The following is a 20,852-nucleotide window of genomic DNA, read 5'->3' on the forward strand; positions in this document are numbered from 1 at the left end:
CATTCTGCAGAAGTGTAACTTCTGCTTATCCCAGAAATCTAAGGCCAGCAAGAACCAGGAGATCAAACTGAGGCTTCGGATGATGGAACGCTCCCTTCACCCCACATTGGAACCAGATCAGGGGGACCCCCCCCCCCATACACCAGTCTCTGGGAAGGTCTAGTATCCTTTTTGACCGTGGCTCATTACTCCCCCAAGAAGGGAGAGGCCTCGGAGACCTTCAGAGGCCCCAAGAGGAGGGGCTGTGACTCGCCCCATAAGGAGTGTGCTCCAAGAGACCTCTGTCTCCTAAGTCAGCGGTCATGGAATCGTCAACTTCTAGACCTGGTACGATGGAAGCTGCAGGTTCCTCTGGTACTGCTAGGGCTGGAAAACCAAGAAGCTCCTGCAAGAGCAAACATGGCTCTGAGCGAGCTTCAGTACTGACTGGGGATGACAAGGAGAAACATTCTGCCAGATAAGATGCATCTCTTCCACCAGTCTCTCCAGTGGAGGGTTCTAAACCACTGGTACTGTTGGCTTCCAGAGAGACTATCCTGTCGTTACTGGTGCCCCATTCGGTGCCTCAGGAATTTTGATTCTTGAAGGACTTAGCTTTAGCAGAGGAACTGCAGTCCTCACAGATCATGGGCACCGAGGATCCCGCATACCAAGACTAGTTTGGTCCCCAGACTCCCATTTATGATTGGCACCAACCAGTTCACCACCATTTTCAGTTGGGGCTCCTCCACTGCTCTGAGGAGGATGACAAAGGGGACTTTCACTCAGTCCATTCAGTCTCGTCAGTCTCTGCACAGGGTTCCCCCACCCATCCTTAAACAAACCCTTTCTACGTGGGTCATAGACACAGGGAAGGGTGCAGTGCAAGTCATCACAAGTGGTGGGATCAACCCTGGATGCCACTGCCTCTGCCGTCTGAACACCCGCAATGATCATACTGGGACCCTGGGCTGCTTACTGTCAGCAGTTTTCTAGGGCTCTGGGCCTAGCCCACTGGGATGAGAGGGAAGTTCAGTTTCTGTCACCTCAGACCATTCCCCAGCAGAAGGACCTGTTTGAGGAATAAGAGGCTAGGGAGGATGAGGAGGCTACTCCTCAATCCACTATCTTCTCATCATCGCCTGATGAAGCAGTGATACCCCCTCCATCATCTGTGGCTGATGACTTTAAGCAACTCCAAGACCTCAACAAGTGTGTGTTGGACTCAAGGTGGTCAAGGAATTGCAAAATAAGTTATTGGTAGGCCCTACCAAATTCATGGTCCATTTTGGTAAATTTCACGGTTATAGGGTTTAAAAAATCTTAAATTTCACGGTGATGTAACCATTGGGGTCCTGACCCAAAAGGGGATCATGGGGGAGGGTTGCAAGGCTATTGTAAGGGGGTTGCAGTATTGCCATCCTTACTTCTGTGCTGATGCTGGTAGAAGCAATGTGGTAGAGAAGGAACTGAGGGCGATTCACTCATGCAGCCCTATAGCTTATGTAGCCTTGGTGTAGGGCACGAGGGTGCGTAGGGTGCATGCCCAGGCCAAACAGATGCTGCTAATGAAAGTCTCCTGTCAGCACATGGGGTTCATGCACACCTGAAGTGGAGCCACCCATAGGGACACATCTCCAAGAACTACGGTTGCTGCACAGGGTGACCTTTCCATCCTCTTCTGTATAAATACATTTTTGTCTTATCAATAGAGAAGATATTTGAGGGACTGATTTTCGTTTTTCCTTTCACCTTTTTCCCCCATATCTACATTTAACTTTCCCCAGTTTTGGATATTGCCAAAGTGGGCTAATCTCTTTGCTTGTGTAAATGGGCAAAATTCCATTGAAATGAATAGAACCATGCCCATTTACACCTGCAGAGAATTTGGCCCTTTGGCTCTGACCCTCAGCTGGCTCGGTGTAGGTGCAGGATTCCTTTCTCTTTTATAGACATACAAATAATGGAGTATAGGAATTGCCATACTGGATCAGCACAGGTTTCAGAGGGGTAGCCGTGTTAGTCTGTATCAGCAAAAAGAACAGGAGTACTTGTGGCACCTTAGAGACTAACAAATTTATTTCATGGGCTAAAGCCCACTTCATCAGATGCATGCAGTGGAAAATACAGTAGGAAGATATATATATATATATATATACACAGAGGACATGAAAAAATGGGTGTTGCCATACTAACTATAACGAGGGTAATCAGTTAAGGTGGGCTATTATCAGCAGGAGAAAAAAAAACCTTTGTAGTAATAATCAGGATGGCCCATTTCCAACAGTTGACAAGAAGGTGTGAGTAACAGTAGGGGGGAAAATTAGCATGGGGAAATAGGTTTTACTTTGTGTAATGACCCATCCACTCCCAGTCTTTCTTCAAGCCTAATTTAATGGTGTCAAGTTTGCAAATTAATTCCAATTCTGCAGTTTCTCGTTGGAGTCTGTTTATGAAGATTTTTGTTGGAGTATTGCGACTTTGAGGTCTGTAAGCGAGTGACCAGAGAGGTTGAAGTGTTCTCCGACTGGTTTTTGAATGTTATAATTCTTGATGTCTAATTTGTGTCCGTTTATTCTTTTGCATAGAGACTGTCCGGTTTGGCCAATGTACATGGCAGAGGGGCATTGCTGACACATGATGGCATATATCACATTGGTAGATGTGCAGGTGAACGAGCCTCTGATAGTGTGGCTGATGTGCTTAGGTCCTGTGATGGTGTCCCCTGAATAGATATGTGGACAGAGTTGGCAACGGGCTTTGTTGCAAGGATAGGTTCCTGTTCATGAATGGTCCATCAGGTATAGTACCCTATCTCTGATAGTGGCTAGTCCCACAGTGTATACAGTCAAGCAATGATTGGTTTTTGTTTGTTTTGAAATCATAAATTCATATCCAAACCCCAAATTTCTAAATTTCATCTGGTTCCAAATTTATCTGAAATTTACCTCTGCTCTAGCTAGCAGTAGAATCATTTCCCAAGAAATAAAGAAATGCCAATTTGGTCATTTGAAATATGTGCAACTGCAGCAGTAAATCAGAGACTTGGTGTTTTTGTTTTATTTTTTTAAATTGCTAAATCTCTAATTATTGACACTGAGTTTACCACCAGTTTCAAGCTCACCATGGCCAATTGTAGAGCATGAACACTTTGGTTATTAGAGCAGTGACTTGCAAGTATCTATTTAATGAAAGATGTGAGAGTAATTGAAGTGACAATTTAAGGGCTATTTTCTTCAGTCTTTGGGCTTATTGTTTTCTTTATTGGATTGCTTCATTATGTTAATGAGTATTTGGGATTGAACAGAATAGAATTAGATTTTATATTTGCCTTTCATACTCAGGGCATTTCAACATGCTTTACAAAATAATGAACTAAAGAGTGGCAGCAGGCAGTGACTTTAAAGGCAAATATAGCAGCCATTGTCTACTCATCAACCACTCACGTGTGGCCTTGGGCATTAGAAATATTGTTTTTCTTGTTGTTATTGTCCCAAGGCATCTTCTCAGGCCTTCAATTTTCCTGTTCTACTCCCAGTCCTTGCCCCAGATTTGCATGATTAGTTTTGGCTCCATCTGGAACTCATCAATATTGCTCATGACTAAACTGAATAAATAGGTGGCGGCCCAAAGAGATTCTTAAATAATGTAGTCTGAACTGTATCTCGTAGGACATTAAACCTCATCCATTTACCCCTATTAAGACGAGTAATTTGTGTTTGACTAAAGCATATCTTACAGAAAAGGCATCTAATCTTGATTTGAGTACTCCAAAAGATGGAGAATATACCACTTTCCTTGGTAGTTTGTTCCAGTGATTAATCACCCTCTCTGTTGAAAATGAATGCCTAATTTCTAGTTTTGAATTTCTCTGGCATCAGCTCCCAACCATTGGTTCTTATATGTTTTTCTGTGCTAAATTAAAGAGCCCTTTATTCCTGGGATTTTGTCCCTGTGAAGGTACTTAGCCACTCTACAGGCTTCTTTTTGATAAATAAAACAGATTGAGCTCTTTACATTTCTCACAATAAGGCATTTTGTGCAATCCTTGAATAATTTTTGTCTCTCTTTTCTGCATGATCTCCAGTTTTTCAACATTCTTTTTAAAATGCGGGCATCAGAACTGTACACAGTATTCCAGTATCAGTCTCACCAAAGCCATATACAGATCCAAAATCACCTTCTTACTCCTAATCACTACTCCCCTGTTTCTACATCCAAGGATCACATGAGCTCTTCTTGACATAGTATCTCCCTGGGAGCTTATGTTGAATTACTTACATAAGAACATAAGAATGGTCATCCTGAGTCAGACCAATGGTCCATGTAGCCCAGTATCCTGTCTTCGGACAGTGGTTGGTGCCAGATGCTTCAGAGGGACTGAACAGAACATGGCAATTTATCAATTAGTCCAGTCCCAGCTTCTAGCAGTCACAGGTTTAGGGACACCTAGAGCAGGGGGTTGTAACCCTGACCATCTTGGCTAATAGCCAGTGGTGGACCTATCCTCCATGAACTTACCTAATTCTTTTTTGAACCCAGTGATACTTTTGGCCTTCACAACTTCGCCTGGTAGTGAGTTCTGTAGGTTGACTGTGTATTGTGTGTTGTATTTCTTTGTTTGTTTTAAACCTACCGCCTATTAATTTCATTGGGTGACCCCTAATTCTGGTATTATGTGAAAGGGTAAATAACACTTCCTAATTCATTTTCTCTACACCATTCATTATTTTATAGACCTCTGTCATATCTTCCTCTTAGTCATCTGTTTTCTAAAATGAACAGTCTCAATCTTATTAATCTCTCCTCATATTGAAGCTGTTCCATATCCCTAATAATTTGTGTTGCCCTTCTCTGTACCTTTTCAATTTCTAATATTTTTTTTGAGCGGCGGTGACAAGAACTGCACACAGTATTCAAGGTTTGGGCGTAACATGGATTTATGTAGTGGCATTATGATATTTTCTGTCGTCTTATCTCTCCATTTCTTAATGGTTCCTAACATTGTTAGATTTTTTGACTGCCCGTTGCACATTGAGCAGATGTTTTCAGAGAACTATCCACGATGACTCCAAGTGGCAACAGCTAATTTAGACCCCATTGTTGTGTGTGTATGGTTGGGATTATGTTTTCCAACGTTCATTACTTTTCATTTATTAACACTGAACTTCATCTTTCATTTTCTTGCCCAATCACCCAGTTTTGTGAGAGATGCCTTTGTAATTCTTCTCAGTCTGCTTTGGACTTAACTATCTTGATAATTTAGTATTGCCTGCAAACTTCACTACCTCATTGTTTACCCCTTTTTCAGATCATTTATGAATATGTTGAATGGCATTGGTCCCAGTACAGATCCTTGGGGGACCCCATCATTTACCTCTCTCCACTGTAAAAACTAATAATTTATTCTTGCCCATTGTTTTTCCTATCTTTTACCAGTTACTGATTTGTGAGAGGATCTTCTCTCTTATCTCATGACTGCTTTCTTTGCTTAAGAGCTTTTGGTGAGGGACCATGGCAAAGGCTTTCTGAAAGTCCAATATGCTATATGCACTGGATCACCCTTGTCCACGTTTGTGGACCCCCACCTCAAAGAGGCATGGTGAGACATGATTTCCCTTTACAAAAGCCATGTTGACTCTTCTCCAACATTTTGTTTTCATCTATGTGTCTAATAATTCTGTTCGTTACTATATTTTCAACTAATTTATCTGATACTGAAGTTACACTTATTGGCCTGTAATTGCCAGGATTGCCTCTGGAGCCTTTTTTAAAATCTGCATTATATTAGCTATCCTCCAGTCATGTGGTACAGAGAATGATTTAAGCATTAGGTTACATACTGCAGTTAGTGGTTCAGCAATTTCATATTTGAGTTCCTTCAGAATTCTTGGGTGAATACCATCTGCTGGTGGTGACTTATTACTGTTTAATTTATCATTGTTTCCAAAATCACCTCTATTGACACCTCAACCTGGGATAGTTCCTCAGAATTGTCGCCTAAAAAAAAATATGGCTCAGATGTGGGAATCTCTTTCACATCCTCTGCAGTGAAGACCAATGCAAAGAATTCATTTAGTTTCTCCGTGATGGCCTTGTCTTCCTTCAGTGCGCCTTAAGCACCTGGATCATCCAATAGCCCCACTAATGTATAACAGGCTTCCTGCTTCCGATGTATGTCAGTTAGATTCAGGACTCATAATTTGTTAGACCACTCTGTTTATTAGCACAGCGCTCTGCTAATACACCCAGATAATGTGAGCACCATGCAAGACCCACACTACCTTATTTTATACAGATAAAAAGGGTGCGAACTTAACAAGAGGACAAAGAAAGCAGAACTGACAAGTTTACCTGAGGTTAGACATACATATTCCATTTCCTTATTAACTTTTACAGATCTCAGGTTAATGTTCCACCATTAGCTTAAGTGGACTCATTATTTATGTCTTAATGTTTCTTTTCCTGACACCTGTATTTCAACATTCCTTATTTATGCTTAAAAGTACATACAGCATTTCTTTAATCCATTCTATTTTTACAATATAATTCATTCTACTTTCACATGTACTTAAAAAAAATTGCTGTTAGTTTTTGTGTCTTATCCTAGTTGCTCTTCAGATTCTTTTTTGCCTGCCTAATTATACTTTTACACCTGACTTGCCAGAGTTTGTTTCTTTCTATTTTCCGTAGTAGGATTTGACTGCCAGTGTTTAAAAGATGTCTTTTTGTCTCTGTCTGCCTCTTTTACTCTGTTTAGCCATTGTGGCTTTTTTTTTTTTTGGTCCTCTTACTGTATTTTTTTTTAATTTGGGGGTATACATATAGTTTGAACCTCAACTACAGTGATTTTAAAAGGTTTCCATGCAGCTTGTAGGCATTTCACTCTCATGACTGTTCCTTTTAATTTCCGTTTAACTAGCCTCCTCATTTTTGTGTAGTTCCCCCCCTTTTGAAGTGAAATGCCACTGTGGTGTGTTTCTGTGGTATTTCCCCCCCTACAAAGATGTTAAAGTTAATTACATTATAGTTACTATTATCAAACAATTTAGCTCTATTCATCTCTTGAACCAGGTCCTGTGTGCCACTTAGGACTAAATCAAGAATTGCCTCTCCCCTCATGGGTTCCAGGACTTTCTGCTCCAAGAAGCAGTCATTAATGGTGTCTAGAAATTTTATCTCTCCATCCTATTCTGAGGTGACATGCATTCAGTCAATATGTGAATAGTTGAAATCCCTCATTATTATTGAGTTTTCTGTATTTTGTAACCTCTCTAATCATGCTGAGCATTTCCCAGTCACCGTCTTGGGTCAGGTGAGCAGTAGTATATTCCTACTGCTATGCTGTTATTATTCAAGCATGGAATTTCTATCTATAGAGATTCTATGGTATTGTTTGATTCATTTAAGACTTTTACAAATTTGATCAGCAGTGGTTTTATATTTACTTCCAAATTACAGACGGTAATGTTGAATAACGTCAGGCCTAGAACTGATCCTTGTGGAACATTACTAAAAACACCCACATTCGATGATCCCCATTGCAACTACTTTCTCAGATCTCTGTTAGCCAGTTCTTAATCCATTTACCATGTGCAGTATTGATGTTGTATGGTGCTAATATTTAATGAGAATGTTGTTCAGTACCGAGTCAGATGCCATACAAAAATCTAAGCATATTACATCCACGTAGTTGCCTTTGTCAGACAAAACTGATTGCATTTTTTGGTGAGATTACAAGTTTGGTTGATAAAGACCTATTTTCCATGAAATCATGTTGTCGGGCATTAATTATATCCCTGTCCTTTAATTCTTCATTAATTTAATCCCACGTCAACCTTTCTGTTGTTGTTTTGGCTGGGGTTGTTATCAGGCTAACTGGATTATAGTTAATCAGGTTATCCAGCTTGTCCTTTTTGAATATTGGCACAACATTAGCACTCTTCCAGTCTTCTGAAATTTCCCTGGTATTACACAGAATGCACTGACTTTGCAGCAATTCCGGCTCCTAGAGACTGATCTAGGATCCTGTCCATGGATGAACATTGTTCTAATGCTGACTGCTAAGCTGACCTCCGTAAGAACTTGTTAGCAGGAGCAAACTTCCACCCAAAGAAACAATTTTACTTTTTTTGTTGCTCCTGGCACTGGAGTTAACACTCAGGTCCCACCTGGACTGTTACCTGGGACAGGGCAGAACAGAAGACTTTGACTAAACTTCTTACCCATAATAGGAACAGTATTTCTGCTATATAATGTGCTGCACTGTGGATCTTAACAACATCCTTGAAAGTTATTTAAATCAGAGGTGAGATCAATATTAACCTGTTAAGCCATATGGATACTCTGGGCCTGGCTGTTCCAAAGTTCAGGTGCCTAATGCATGATCAAAATGCGTCTGTATCTGATTTGTGTGTGAAAGATAGGGTTTTCATCTAGTTAGCCATTCACATGCACAATTGAGGTAGTTGTGAAAGAAAGTCAGCTACACAAATTCACTCACAAAATCCAACTCTGTGTATGCTGTCTGTCAGATTGCATTGTTGTTTATTTTTTGTTTTTGTTTTTTTAAATATTGCATTGTGGTTATGGACTTTGTTTTTTAATGTAAACAAGATAAGAATCTCAGTTCTCCATTCCATTATACCATTTAAGCCAGTGTTACTCTGATTCCAGTGGAGTCACAGTGGTGTAACAGGAAAATGAGTTCAAAAAATACACTTTTTTTGGAATATGGCTGAAAATTAAATATATCTCTCACACAATCTTGTTTTGCTGTGAGTGAAAATATGTATGTCATTTAGGAAGATTTCTTTAAGTAAATCTTGTCTTCCATGTGTATATCTGTGTGTGTGTGTGTTTTCAAGAAAGAAAAATACTAAAAACAATTCATATTTGCAGATGTTCAGAAGAGATTTCTCCATCTGCTAAACTGGAGAATTTCAGTGTCTGACTTGCTGACATCATGGATAATGTACTGCCTGTTTGATTGAGTATCAAACCTAATGTCTACAGTCATATTCTTCAAAGCCTCCACAATCCTCACTGTATTATCCATTGATGAAAACCAGATATTGCCAAAAGTTCAGAGGAGTAAGCCTGTCAAAAATGCATTTATGACTTGCTCTTACTGATGTTATCTTCATCCTTGATTTCCACCTCTTCATTTATTGGAAAATTCAAACTAAGAACCTCAAAGATCAGTATCCATTATGAACAGATCTCTGTCTTTAAGCATAACAGGAAGTCTTAGTTTGACTCTGCTCTTTCTAAATAACATTGTTACAGCTGCAATGTGATTAATCTAAAAGATATTACAACTAAAACAAATGCTCTAAATTGTGTGTACTTTTTTATGGACTATTAATTATGTAGCTTTTCTATAGAGATCCATTTACACAGGACATTTTTATTTCCTCTTTAAAACATATTGCATTAGTCTCCATCATACTTCTGCAAAATGTATTTAAATAAGTACTTTAAGTTGTCTGCTGTGTACCTGTTTACATCTCCATGTGTTAATGTAATCCTCCACTTCCTGCTTGTGTGTAAATTTACATCTTTTCTAATTTCTCGTGTGTCCTGATAAATAGGTCCCTTGGAATTAGTGGAAGCTTTAGAACATGGAGGATGCCCTACTGCAGGTTGCAAAGGAGTTGGACACATAAAACGAGCAAGACACATGGGCCATCACAGGTATGTGCTATAAAAAGTTGTAGCTTAATTGTTGCTTGGTATGATTATATCATTTAGAAAGAGAGCTGCATATACTTTTTTTTTAATTGCTGTTCTCAAGAAAGCAGAGCCAAGCTGGAAAAAAATTAAATCCACGTTGACTTTAGTTGCTATGGTGAGCATGTAGAAATTAACATTAACAATCTGTAATTTCATTGCAGCAAGGTGTGCCTAGGAAAAATATGTCCAACATTTTTTTCATTGCAAATGAGAGATGCGACTGCTCTGCTTTTTGTTCCAAAAGGGCTACTCATGTGGCTGTTCGGATTAGAAAATGATGCAAAAAACCCTTTTGTGCAGCTGCCAGTTGAAATGAACAGGGCAGTAGTTTTATCAAAGCTTTTGTTTGGGTTTTTTAAAATTTTTGTCAAAGCACTTTTTAAATCCTTAATCCATATTTCTGTCATCACCTTTGACTGACGGGACTGCTGCTAAAGCTGCCTGCTTAATGTACTTCTCTGAAGCACATTCAAGACATGATGGATTCCAGGGCCTTCCTGAAGAAGACTCAGCAAATGGAGGGAAGGATTCTGGGGGTATGGAAAGGAAAGAGGGAGAAATATCACAGAAGTCACCAGTTTTGTTGTTGTTTTAAAATATATCCAGTTACAGTACAAGGTGACCTTAGGACCCCAATAAGTGAAATAAAATCAGTGCGAAGTGTTAAACTTAGAAATAAATATCAAGCAGAACCAAAGGGGTTGGCACAAGGGAAATCCCTATAATCTTCAGGTAAATCAAACCACCTGTAGCTTTTCCTGGTATTTGTCAAAAAAAAAATCTGTGGGACCACTAATGTACCAATGTGTGTTTTCAACTCGCATGCGGCTAAAGGTGTGCTGTTTGGTAAATTGTTTGAATCAGTTTGCCTTTTTTTTTTTGTTGGTCTTTTTATTTTGGCACCTTCTTACAATATATTGGCAGTTGGGTTCTCCTTTGTCTCCTCTTTGCTCTGTTCTGGCATATTTGCCACCTTCTCTCCATTTTTCTTTCCCTTCTGTCTTTTTCTGTCCCTATTCTTCTGTCATTCTGCTGGCTTTTTATTTTTTCTTTTCTGTGCATCTTTGCTTTTGAGTTCTGTTTTTTATGGTTTTTTGCTCTTCCCCCTTTGCAGCTGCTTCCACTTCCATGGTGTGGGGAGGAACATTCAACAGTGGGTCTGTGGGTCCAGGTTATCTTTGCTTTTGTGACTGAGCTCAGTGATAGAAGAGCAGAGGAAAAAAAGCCAGAGGGACTATTGATTTTAGTCTGACTTCACGCATACACAAGGAGCCTCCTGCTTCTGATGGGAACACATTTGCTTCAACTTTGGTCAGAGTTGTGATCTAGCAGCCTTTGCCATCCCCTGTTTGTCTCCTTTGCCACTGCCCCTACCCACTTTTATTAGCCCAGAAACTTGTAGACCCTGATCCTGCACCATTGAATTCAGGGGAGTTTTGCCATTGACTTCAGTGAGAGCAAGATAAAGCCCTTAACTTGTCCAGTGTGGAAATTTTAGAAGGAACAATGAGGGTAAGTAATTGTTAGAAAAAATTGTATCTATTCATTAATCTTCTCACCTCTAAAACACATTTGGCACTAAACATTTTTATATTGGGAGGGCGTAACGCTTCTGGCAAGTGGAGTTGGCAGCAACAAGGTCTAGGGGTTTCAGTTCAATGTCTAGGGGTTTCTCTTAACAACAGAAAATAGAACTGGCTTGAGCCCTCGCCCAGTAACCTGTGAAAACTAAACACCACCCTGGGTGCCTCTAAGAGGCAGTACTTCCCCTCTCACAAGCATCGAGTCTGTGTACAACAAAATAAAACGTTTATTCAAAGGGAAAAGGGGACCCAGCATTAATTTGGGAAAACACCACAACCATAATTCAGAAGCATGTGACTGCAGGCAAACATCCACCCCATAGTGCATTGGGCAGTGTCCTTTGTCTCCATTGCTCACCTTGCGGTGTGAAAGTCCAACAAACGAATGTCCCTTATCACACCACTCCCCTTTCCCTCCGTGGCACCCCACTCATAGTTGGTGGTCCTTTTTTAGCAGAGACCCAGAGTTCAGCGGTGTGTTAATGGGGGGGTGGGCATTGACCAATGCCTTACTGCCACCACCTCTGTAACTGGCTCACAGCTGCTGCTGTCTCTCTGCTGCTGCAATGTCACATTCTGAGGTTCCACCACTTAACCCAGCTCTCAGTGATTTCAGCAGGTAGTGGGGAACCTTACTGTCAGTGCAGCTTCTGTGTTGCTTTCATTGTTCTCAAACAGGGTCTAAGGCTTAGCCCCTAGACTTGCTCAGCAGTCAGGACAGCTCTAGAAGCAAAGACTCTTAATTGAGTCTTATCAGCTCTGTCATTAAACACTGGAGGGTAGCAGGTCAAGTGGTGTTTAGGACTCTCTCTGCAGAGTCCATACTGCCAGGTAGGAACACCTGTCACCACCAACTCTCATCTCCACTGGCATTTGGCATCCCTACCCCCTGCTTAGCAAGTGAAGTTCATTTTAGGATGACCCCCTCAATCAGTGCATGCTAAGCACAGTTCTGCTGCTCTTTACTCAAAGAGTAAGAAGAACAACATTTCAGTACTCCCGCATTCGAATACTAGAGTGATTTGTAACCCAAACCAGCCAAAATTGATCATTTTGGTAAAGCAGGTCCATCTTGCTGCGCACCTAGGCAGAGAAGTCATTTTTGTGCAAACACAGTCTGCTCCTGAAGTTTTTTCCCTCAAGGGCATCACTAGATGTCAGCGGAGAGCTCAATCAGACCCTGCCTACAAGGGGTAAGAATGAGAAAGAGATGTATATGAAAGTTAGCACATACATGCTCTGCTTTTATAACTAGAGTTTCTGTGCTACTTAAAATGATTGATTATTCGTTCTGAATATTGAGAGAACGAAAGTCCATTGCAATTTATTGTATTTTATTTTTACTGTAGTCTTAGAAATCCTATCGTATGCACAATGATCAATAGCTCCGGGGATAAGAAAACTAACTAAAGGGGTTTTGTTGATCATAAAACTGAAAGATTTGCTTCTTCATAGCAAATACATTACATTATTATTTCACTGATCGGTTTGCCCTGCAAACTGGATATATTTTCTGTTTGAATAGCTCTGAGGAAAAATGAGATTTCTTGTTTATCTGAAACCTACAGGTTTGAGAATCCAGGTCATCCTAAGGATTCTAAAATTGCATCACTACTTTTTTCCTGAATTAGCGAATGTATTGTAAAAATGGTAAAATTATCCACATCCAGGTACAGTTCTTTGGGTCTTTCATTTCAGCAACCTCAAATTGTATTTTAACCATGCTGCTTTTATTTATGTATGTATTTCTTTATCTATCATGATAAGGTGCAATATGTGTGCGGAGTAAATGCCTGAAAGCAGGCAGAAGAATCATTTACAATTCTAAGCAGTTTTGAAATAATGTTGATAGCTTGCTCCTTAGGAGCCAGACAAAAGCATTGGGTGATTAATTGTGACAGGGTTAAAGTGTGCACTTCTTGAAAAAGTTAATGATAATAAGGACTTGTTCTCAGTAGTGAATCTAAGATTTTGAAATGAGGGTAGACGCTGTGGGACCAGTACGCAAATAGGTAGCATTATGCAAATTAGCTGCATATTTATGATCGTGAAATGTGTGCTTATAGCAAGCAACAATCTTCAAATCCTGGCAGGCATGAAAAGCAATCATTTGTATTTTGTAGTTTGCTAGTGGCTTGGGTCAACTCTTGATGAATAAACATTAAAGCTAGTCTGCTCCAAAGGTCCTCAGTTATAGCACATTCGTAGTTTTTCACTTAAGCAGGGTGGAAAAAGAACATTTCTCCATTCATCATAGTTTCAGGCAATCCTTAACAAGATGTGGATGTTGAGAGAGAATACTGGCTCATGTTGAGCCAGAGTTTCAATTATAATATTGGGAATGGCCTCCTTTCCTCTCCGAGCTCTGGTCAAGTGTAGTATCTGTTCTTATCTCTTGTGTTCCTTGTACTTAGTAAAGACCTAATGTTTGGCAAGTAGTGGGTGATTACAGTGATCACAATTATATTTGCTGAACTACCTAGGCAGCAAAGCAATAAAACTGGATGCAATTTTATTATTCGTTCCAAATCTGTGACTTAGTTGCATGAATTATAGTGTCTATCAACGGGAGAGACCGCGAATGCCATAGAAACAGAAATAATAAGCAGTATATGTTTTTACTTTTTCTTAATTATTCTTGAGTCTTCCAGAGTAAAGTTTTTTTTCTTAAAATAAATTTTGTGCTTAGCCTGTGAAAGGTGCTGGATTGACAGCTCTGGAAACAGTAGTCCTGTGTCCCCAGAACAGTTGCAGTATGGGCATCTGCAATGCAAGCTTCTTCCAACTGTTGGAACTGTTAACTAAGGTTTGTAACCTGTCCTTTAAATCGGCTTCTGTACCCAATGACTGGAAGTTAGCTAATGTAACGCCAATATTTAAAAAGGGCTCTAGAGGTGATCCCGGCAATTACAGACCGGTAAGTCTGTACCAGGCAAATTAGTCGAAACAATAGTTAAGAATAAAATTGTCCGACACATAGAAAAACATAAACTGTTGAGCAATAGTCAACATGGTTTCTGTAAAGGGAAATCGTGTCTTACTAATCTATTAGAATTCTTTGAAGAGGTCAACAAACATGTGGACAAGGGGGATCCAGTGGACATAGTGTACTTAGATTTCCAGAAAGCCTTTGACAAGGTCCCTCACCAAAGGCTTTTATGTAAATTAAGCTGCCATGGGATAAAAGGGAAGGTCCTTTCATGGATTGAGAACTGGTTAAAAGAGAGGGAACAAAGGGTAGGAATAAATGGTAAATTCTCAGAATGGAGGGGGTAACTAGTGGTGTTCCCCAAGGGTCAGTCCTCGGACCGATCCTATTCAACTTATTCATAAATGATCTGGAGAAAGGGGTAAACAGTGAGGTGGCAAAGTTTGCAGATGATACTAAACTGCTAAAGATAGTTAAGTCCAAAGCAGACTGTGAAGAACTTCAAAAAGATCTCACAAAACTAAGTGATTGGGCAACAAAACGGCAAATGAAATTTAATATGGATAAATGTAAAGTAATGCACATTGGAAAAAATAACCCCAACTATACATACAATATGATGGGGGCTAATTTAGCTACAACAATTCAGGAAAAAGATCTTGGAGTCATCGTGGATAGTTCTCTGAAAATGTCCCCGCAGTGTGCAGAGGCCGTCAAAAAAGCAAACAGGATGTTAGGAATCATTAAAAAGGGGATAGAGAATAAGACTGAGAATATATTATTGCCCTTATATAAATCGATGGTACGCCCTCATCTCGAATACTGCGTACAGATGTGGTCTCCTCATCTCAAAAAAGATATACTGGCACTAGAAAAGGTTCAGAAAAGGGCAACTAAAATGATTAAGGGTTTGGAACGGGTCCCATATGAGGAGAGATTAAAGAGGCTAGGACTCTTCAGCTTGAAAAAGAGGAGACTAAGGGGGGATATGATAGAGGTATATAAAATCATGAGTAATGTGGAGAAAGTGGATAAGAAAGTTATTTACTTATTCCCATAATACAAGAACTAGGGGTCATCAAATGAAATTAATAGGCAGCAGGTTTAAAACAAATAAAAGGAAGTTCTTCTTCACGCAGCGCACAGTCAACTTGTGGCACTCCTTACCTGAGAAGGTTGTGAAGGCTAGGACTATAACAGAGTTTAAAAGAGAACTAGATAAATTCATGGTGGTTAAGTCCAAAAATGGCTATTAGCCAGGACGGGTAAGGAATGGTGTCCCTAGCCTCTGTCTGTCAGAGGATGGAGATGGATGGCAGGAGAGAGATCACTTGATCATTGCCTGTTAGGTTCACTCCCTCTGGGGCACCTGGCATTGGCCACTGTCGGTAGACAGGATACTGGGCTAGATGAACCTTTGGTCTGACCCGATATGGCCTTTCTTATGTTCTTATGTTAACACTGCCATCTTAATGTGGCACAGCCCTCACTTAGCATAGCTTAGTCTCCATGCCAATTCAGTCCTCTAGCTGTCTGCTCAGTTTGTCAGTTAGTACTATTTGTGATGGGGGCTTTTATAAAATTGGACGTTCGTTCACTGAACCAGCTCTGATGATAATTTAATGTCTCTAACTAACCTGGATTGAACTCAAAGCAGTGACCTAGAGTTGAATGGTTTAGAATGCCATTATAAATCCCTAGAGCTGCCGAGTTCCCATTTAAGAGAAAATGCTGAAAAACAAACTTAATTTACAAATAGCCACCTTATCAGGCCTGTCAAGTCAATGATTTCGGTTGTCTTTAAGACATATAGGGACTCATATAAAGAAAACATTTTATTTAATGTAGGTATAATAAGATTAATTATTAATGCTTCATAGCTGGCCTGTTAAATGGAAAGCTGGAGGCAGTGAGGCTCAGGAGGGATTCACTGATTGATTTAAACCTACATATCTCATAGGTAAGTTCATGCTTGCTGTGCTTTGTTAAAATTAAACTGACAAATGAAAATCTTGGGAATTCTTTTTATTTTTATTCCTCTGAGTAATCCAAATATCAAGGATTACATTATGAAATGTTCCTATAACTTTCTATAGTACCTTAATTAGGAGCTGACTTGCACCAAAAAATATGCTAAAGCAAAGTGCCTTAGAGCATCATTAATATTATAACAGTTGATGATTAACACTATATCTTTAAATTTCCAAAAAATATTAAAATAAAAACCACAGACTTACTGTGTAAATAAGCGAGTTCCAAGAAGAATGAGGTTTAAGGCTGTTTAAATTCAGGTTTAAGAATTGTAAAAGTGTAAACACAGTTGATAAACAGAAGTCTGAGTGTGCAGTTTAAAGATTCTGGTGGGAGTTTTGTGCAAGATGTTTTGTAACATGTTGATGTTTTGTCCTGCTCCCCCCCCCCACACACCTTTGTAGAATATGTTATTATTTTAGCTAAGTACAAATTAAATGTGTCCTTCAGTTTTCAGATTCCATTGTAATGTTTGTTTTAATAATACACAACCTATAATATTTAATATATTTTTATAGAAATTTCCAGCAAAGACCTCAAAACATTTCATGTACATTAATAAATCAAGCCACACAAGACCATTGCGAGCATGGGAAGCCACAGAAAGATTAAACAACTTGCCTAAGGTCACACACTAGCTCAGTGGCTGAGCTGAGAGTATACCCTACATCTCCTGACTCAGAGTCTTTTGGCCTTAATCACTATATAATGCTGATTCAACAAAGCATTTCAGCATGTACTTAAGTCCCTTTGGTATCAAGCACACACATGATTATTTTGCTGAATCAGAGCCTGTGCCTTTGTCTCCCCCCCTCCCCCCCAAATGCAATACCAGGAGAGACACATTTAAGTTAAAGCTGGGAAAGCGGTTGGGGCAAAGGCAAGGTTCTCCAAGCCACAACAATGTAAAGGAGTCAGAATTAAAATATTCAAATTAAAATATGCTTTCCTCCATCAATCAACTCAAAAGTCTCTCCTAGGTATAAGGAATTCAAGAGGTTGGCTTAAAATGGCAGGAAACTACAGACCAGTTAGTTTAACTTCTGTGCCAGGGAAGATAATGGAGCAAGTAATTAAGGAAATCATCTGCAAACACCTGGAAGGTGGTAAGGTGATAGGGAACAGCCAGCATGGATTTGTAAAGAACAATCGTGTCAAGCCAATCTGATAGCTTTCTTTGATAGGATAACGAGTCTTGTGGATAAGGGAGAAGCTGTGGATGTGGTATACCTAGACTTTAGTAAGGCATTTGATACGGTCTTGCATGATATTCTTATCGATAAACTAGGCAAATACAATTTAGATGGGGCTACTATAAGGTGGGTGCATAACTAGCTGGATAACCATACTCAGAGAGTTGTTATTAATGGTTCTCAATCCTGCTGGAAAGGCATAACCAGTGGGGTTCCGCAGGGGACTGTTTTGGGACCGACTCTGTTCAATATCTTCATTAACGACTTAGATATTGGCATAGAAAGTACGCTTATTAAGTTTGCAGATGATACCAAACTGGGAGGGATTGCAACTGTTTTGGAGGACAGGGTCATAATTCAAAATGATCTGGACAAATTGGAGAAATGGTCTGAGGTAAACAGGATGAAGTTTAACAAAGACAAATGCAAAGTGCTCCACTTAGGAAGGAAAAATCAGTTTCACACATACAGAATGGGAAGAGACTGTCTAGGAAGGAGTATGGCAGAAAGGGATCTAGGGGTTATAGTGGACCACAAGCTAAATATGAGTCAACAGTGTGATGCTGTTGCAAAAATAGCAAACATGATTCTGGGATGTATTAACAGGTGTGTGGTGAGCAAGACACGAGAAGTCATTCTTCTGCTCTACTCTGCTCTGGTTAGGCCTCAACTGGAGTATTGTGTCCAGTTCTGGGCACTGCATTTCAAGAAAGATGTGGAGAAATTGGAGAGGGTCCAGAGAAGAGCAACAAGAATGATTAAAGGTTTTGAGAACATGACCTATGAAGGAAGGCTGAAAGAATTAGGTTTGTTTAGTTTGGAAAAGAGAGGACTGAGAGGGGACATGATAGCAGTTTTCAGGTGTCTAAAAGGGTGTCATAAAGAGGGGGGAGAAAACTTGTTCACCTTAGCCTCTAAGGATAGAACAAGAAGCAATGGGCTTAAATTGCAGCAAGGGAGGTTTAGGTTGGACATTAGAAAAAATTTCCTAACTGTCAAGGTGTTTAAACACTGGAATAAATTGCCTAGGGAGGTTGTGGAATCTCCATCTCTGGAGATATTTAAGAGTAGGTTAGATAAATGTCTATCAGGGGTGGTCTAGACCTGGGGTCAGCAACATTCGGCACGCGGCTCGCCAGGGTAAGCACCCTAGCGGGCCGGGCCACTTTATTTACCTGCTGACATGGCAGGTTCGGCCGATCGTGGCCCCCACTGGCCACAGTTCGCCGTCGCGGGCCAATGGGGGCGGCGGGAAGCCATGGCCAGCACATCCCTCGGCCCGCGCTGCTTCCCGCCGCCCCCATTTGCCCAGGACGGCGAACCACGGCGAGTGGGGGCCGTGATCGGCCGAACCTGCCGCGTCAGCAGGTAAATAAACTGGCCCGGCCCGCTAGGGTGCTTACTCTGGCGAGTCGCGTGCCGAACATTGTTGACCCCTAGTCTAGACAGTATTTGGTCCTGCCATGAGGGCAGGGGACTGGACTTGATGACCTCTTGAGGTCCCTTCCAGTCCTAGAATTTATTAAATGTTTATTCCGCCGCCAGTCTTCAAATGAGCATTGCAAATTATCAGGATCTTTTGTCAAAATATGATTTTATTAATTTTTGTGCAATTTCTAACTTTGCTGACAAAGCTGCCAGAAGAATACGGGGAACAGTTTTTCACTTTGGTTTCCAAGGAACATATTAGACGCTGCTGATATGGCCTCATGTTTTGTAGCTGCTGCAATCTCCATGCGGCATTCATCCTGACTTCAGGCATCTGGCATTCCAAGGGAGCAGCAGAATACAATAGAAGATTTACCTTTGGAGGGGTCTAAACTGTTTTCTGCCAAAACAGATGACACTATGCATACACTAAAGGACTCTTGTGCAGTGCATCATTCATTCAGAGTTTACACTCGGGTTACAAAAAGGAAACAATTTAGACCAGTGTTTTTCAATGTTCGGTTCGTTACCCGGTACTGGGTCAAGGCATGTAAGGCACTGGGTCACCTTGCTCAGCACCCAGGGACCCTAGCGGCGCTGGTCATCGCCTCCGACTGGGACGTTAAAAGTCCTGTCGGCGGTGCTGCCCAACTGTGGCAGGCTAGTGCCTCCCTGTTTCAACACTGCGCTGCACCCCGGAAGCGGCCAGCAGCAGGTCCAGCTTCTGGGCAGGGTGTCCACGGGGCTGCTCCCGCCCCGAGAACTAGTTCTGTACTCTCTGGGGGGGGAGGCCCACTGCCTGCAGGTGAGAGCCACATGGAGCTGCTTGCGCGCATCTCCGCCTAGGAGCTGGTCCTGCTGCTGGCTGCTTCCAGGGCGCAGCAGGGTCCGTGGGGCCAGGACAGGCAGGAAACCTGCCTCTGCATCCTGGCTCACCGCTGACCGGTAAGCCCATGCCCCAACCCCCTGTCCCAGCCCTGAGCCCTCTTCCTGCACCCCAAACTCCTGCCCCAGCCCTGACCCCCCTCCCACATCCTGAACCCCTCATTCCTGGCTCCAGCCCTCACCCCCACACCCCAACCCTTTGCCCCAGCCCTGAGCCTCGCCCACAACCCAAACCTCTCATCCCCAGCTCTGTTGGGTCATGGGCATCAACAGTTTTCTTCAACTCAGTCCCCAGAAAAAATGTTTGAAAACCACTGATTTAGACTGTCATCTTATTCCAGACCCTCTTTTGAACAGTGGTCACAGTATGTCTCTAAAAGAAGCTCCAGGGTTCCTCAACATCACCAACCATCTTCATCGGCAGGAAGCCCTTCTCACCCAACAGCTGTAGCATCCAAGCAATCATTTTGACTTCTTAATCAAGGACAACATATCTTCTCTCTTCAGATCATGCCTCTCCCTTTTTCACTTTGCTTGGGAAAGCATCACGTCAAGCAAATGGGTATTCTGCACAGTGAGTCAGGGATACATTAGCTAGTTTACCTCCCTCTCCTTTCCCAACCCACCTTCCTCTTTCCTTTTAGGGACCCTTCTCCGAGATTGTGTTACTTCAAGAACGATAGTCTCTTCTAGAACTGAGAGCAACAGAAGACGTTTCTTACCAACACAGAGGCAAAGGCTTCTATTCCCAGTACTTCCTGGTCCCAAAGAAATCTGGTAGGCTCCATCCCATTCTAGGTTTAAGAAAGCAAATTATTTAATCAAAAAAATCAAGTTCAGGATGATCATTCTTGCCTCTTTCATCCCTTCCCTGCCCTTGATCTGCAGATCATACTTACACATGGCGATACTTTCTTCAGACTGACATCTGCCCCAGGGGTCTTCACCAAGTGCAAGGCAGTAGTAGCAACCCATGTCCATCGTTCTGGTGTTCAAGTAGTTCCATACCTTGATGATTAGCTAATTCATGGAGCATCAAGCAACCAGATCCAAAACAATATCTTAATCATCAGGAAGCTGATTTCCTGT

The 20,852-nt window shown here is 41.2% G+C and overlaps 1 protein-coding gene across 17 annotated transcripts in view; it reads left to right on the forward strand.

The window, feature by feature from the left end:
- Positions 1-20,852, forward strand: part of L3MBTL3 (L3MBTL histone methyl-lysine binding protein 3) — a 166,683-nt gene that overhangs the window by 108,544 nt on the left and 37,287 nt on the right. For all 17 annotated transcript variants that reach the window (XR_010599636.1, XR_010599637.1, XR_010599638.1 and 14 more), the window contains one exon: positions 9,573-9,675. Coding sequence is in view for 14 of the 17 variants with exons in the window: in XM_005280241.3 (XP_005280298.2) it covers positions 9,573-9,675 (103 nt within the window). In the remaining 3 variants the exon portion in view is untranslated. The remainder of the gene's footprint in view (positions 1-9,572; positions 9,676-20,852) is intronic.

Source organism: Chrysemys picta, chromosome 3, assembly GCF_011386835.1.
Source record: "Chrysemys picta bellii isolate R12L10 chromosome 3, ASM1138683v2, whole genome shotgun sequence".
Classification (NCBI taxonomy): domain Eukaryota; kingdom Metazoa; phylum Chordata; order Testudines; family Emydidae; genus Chrysemys; species Chrysemys picta.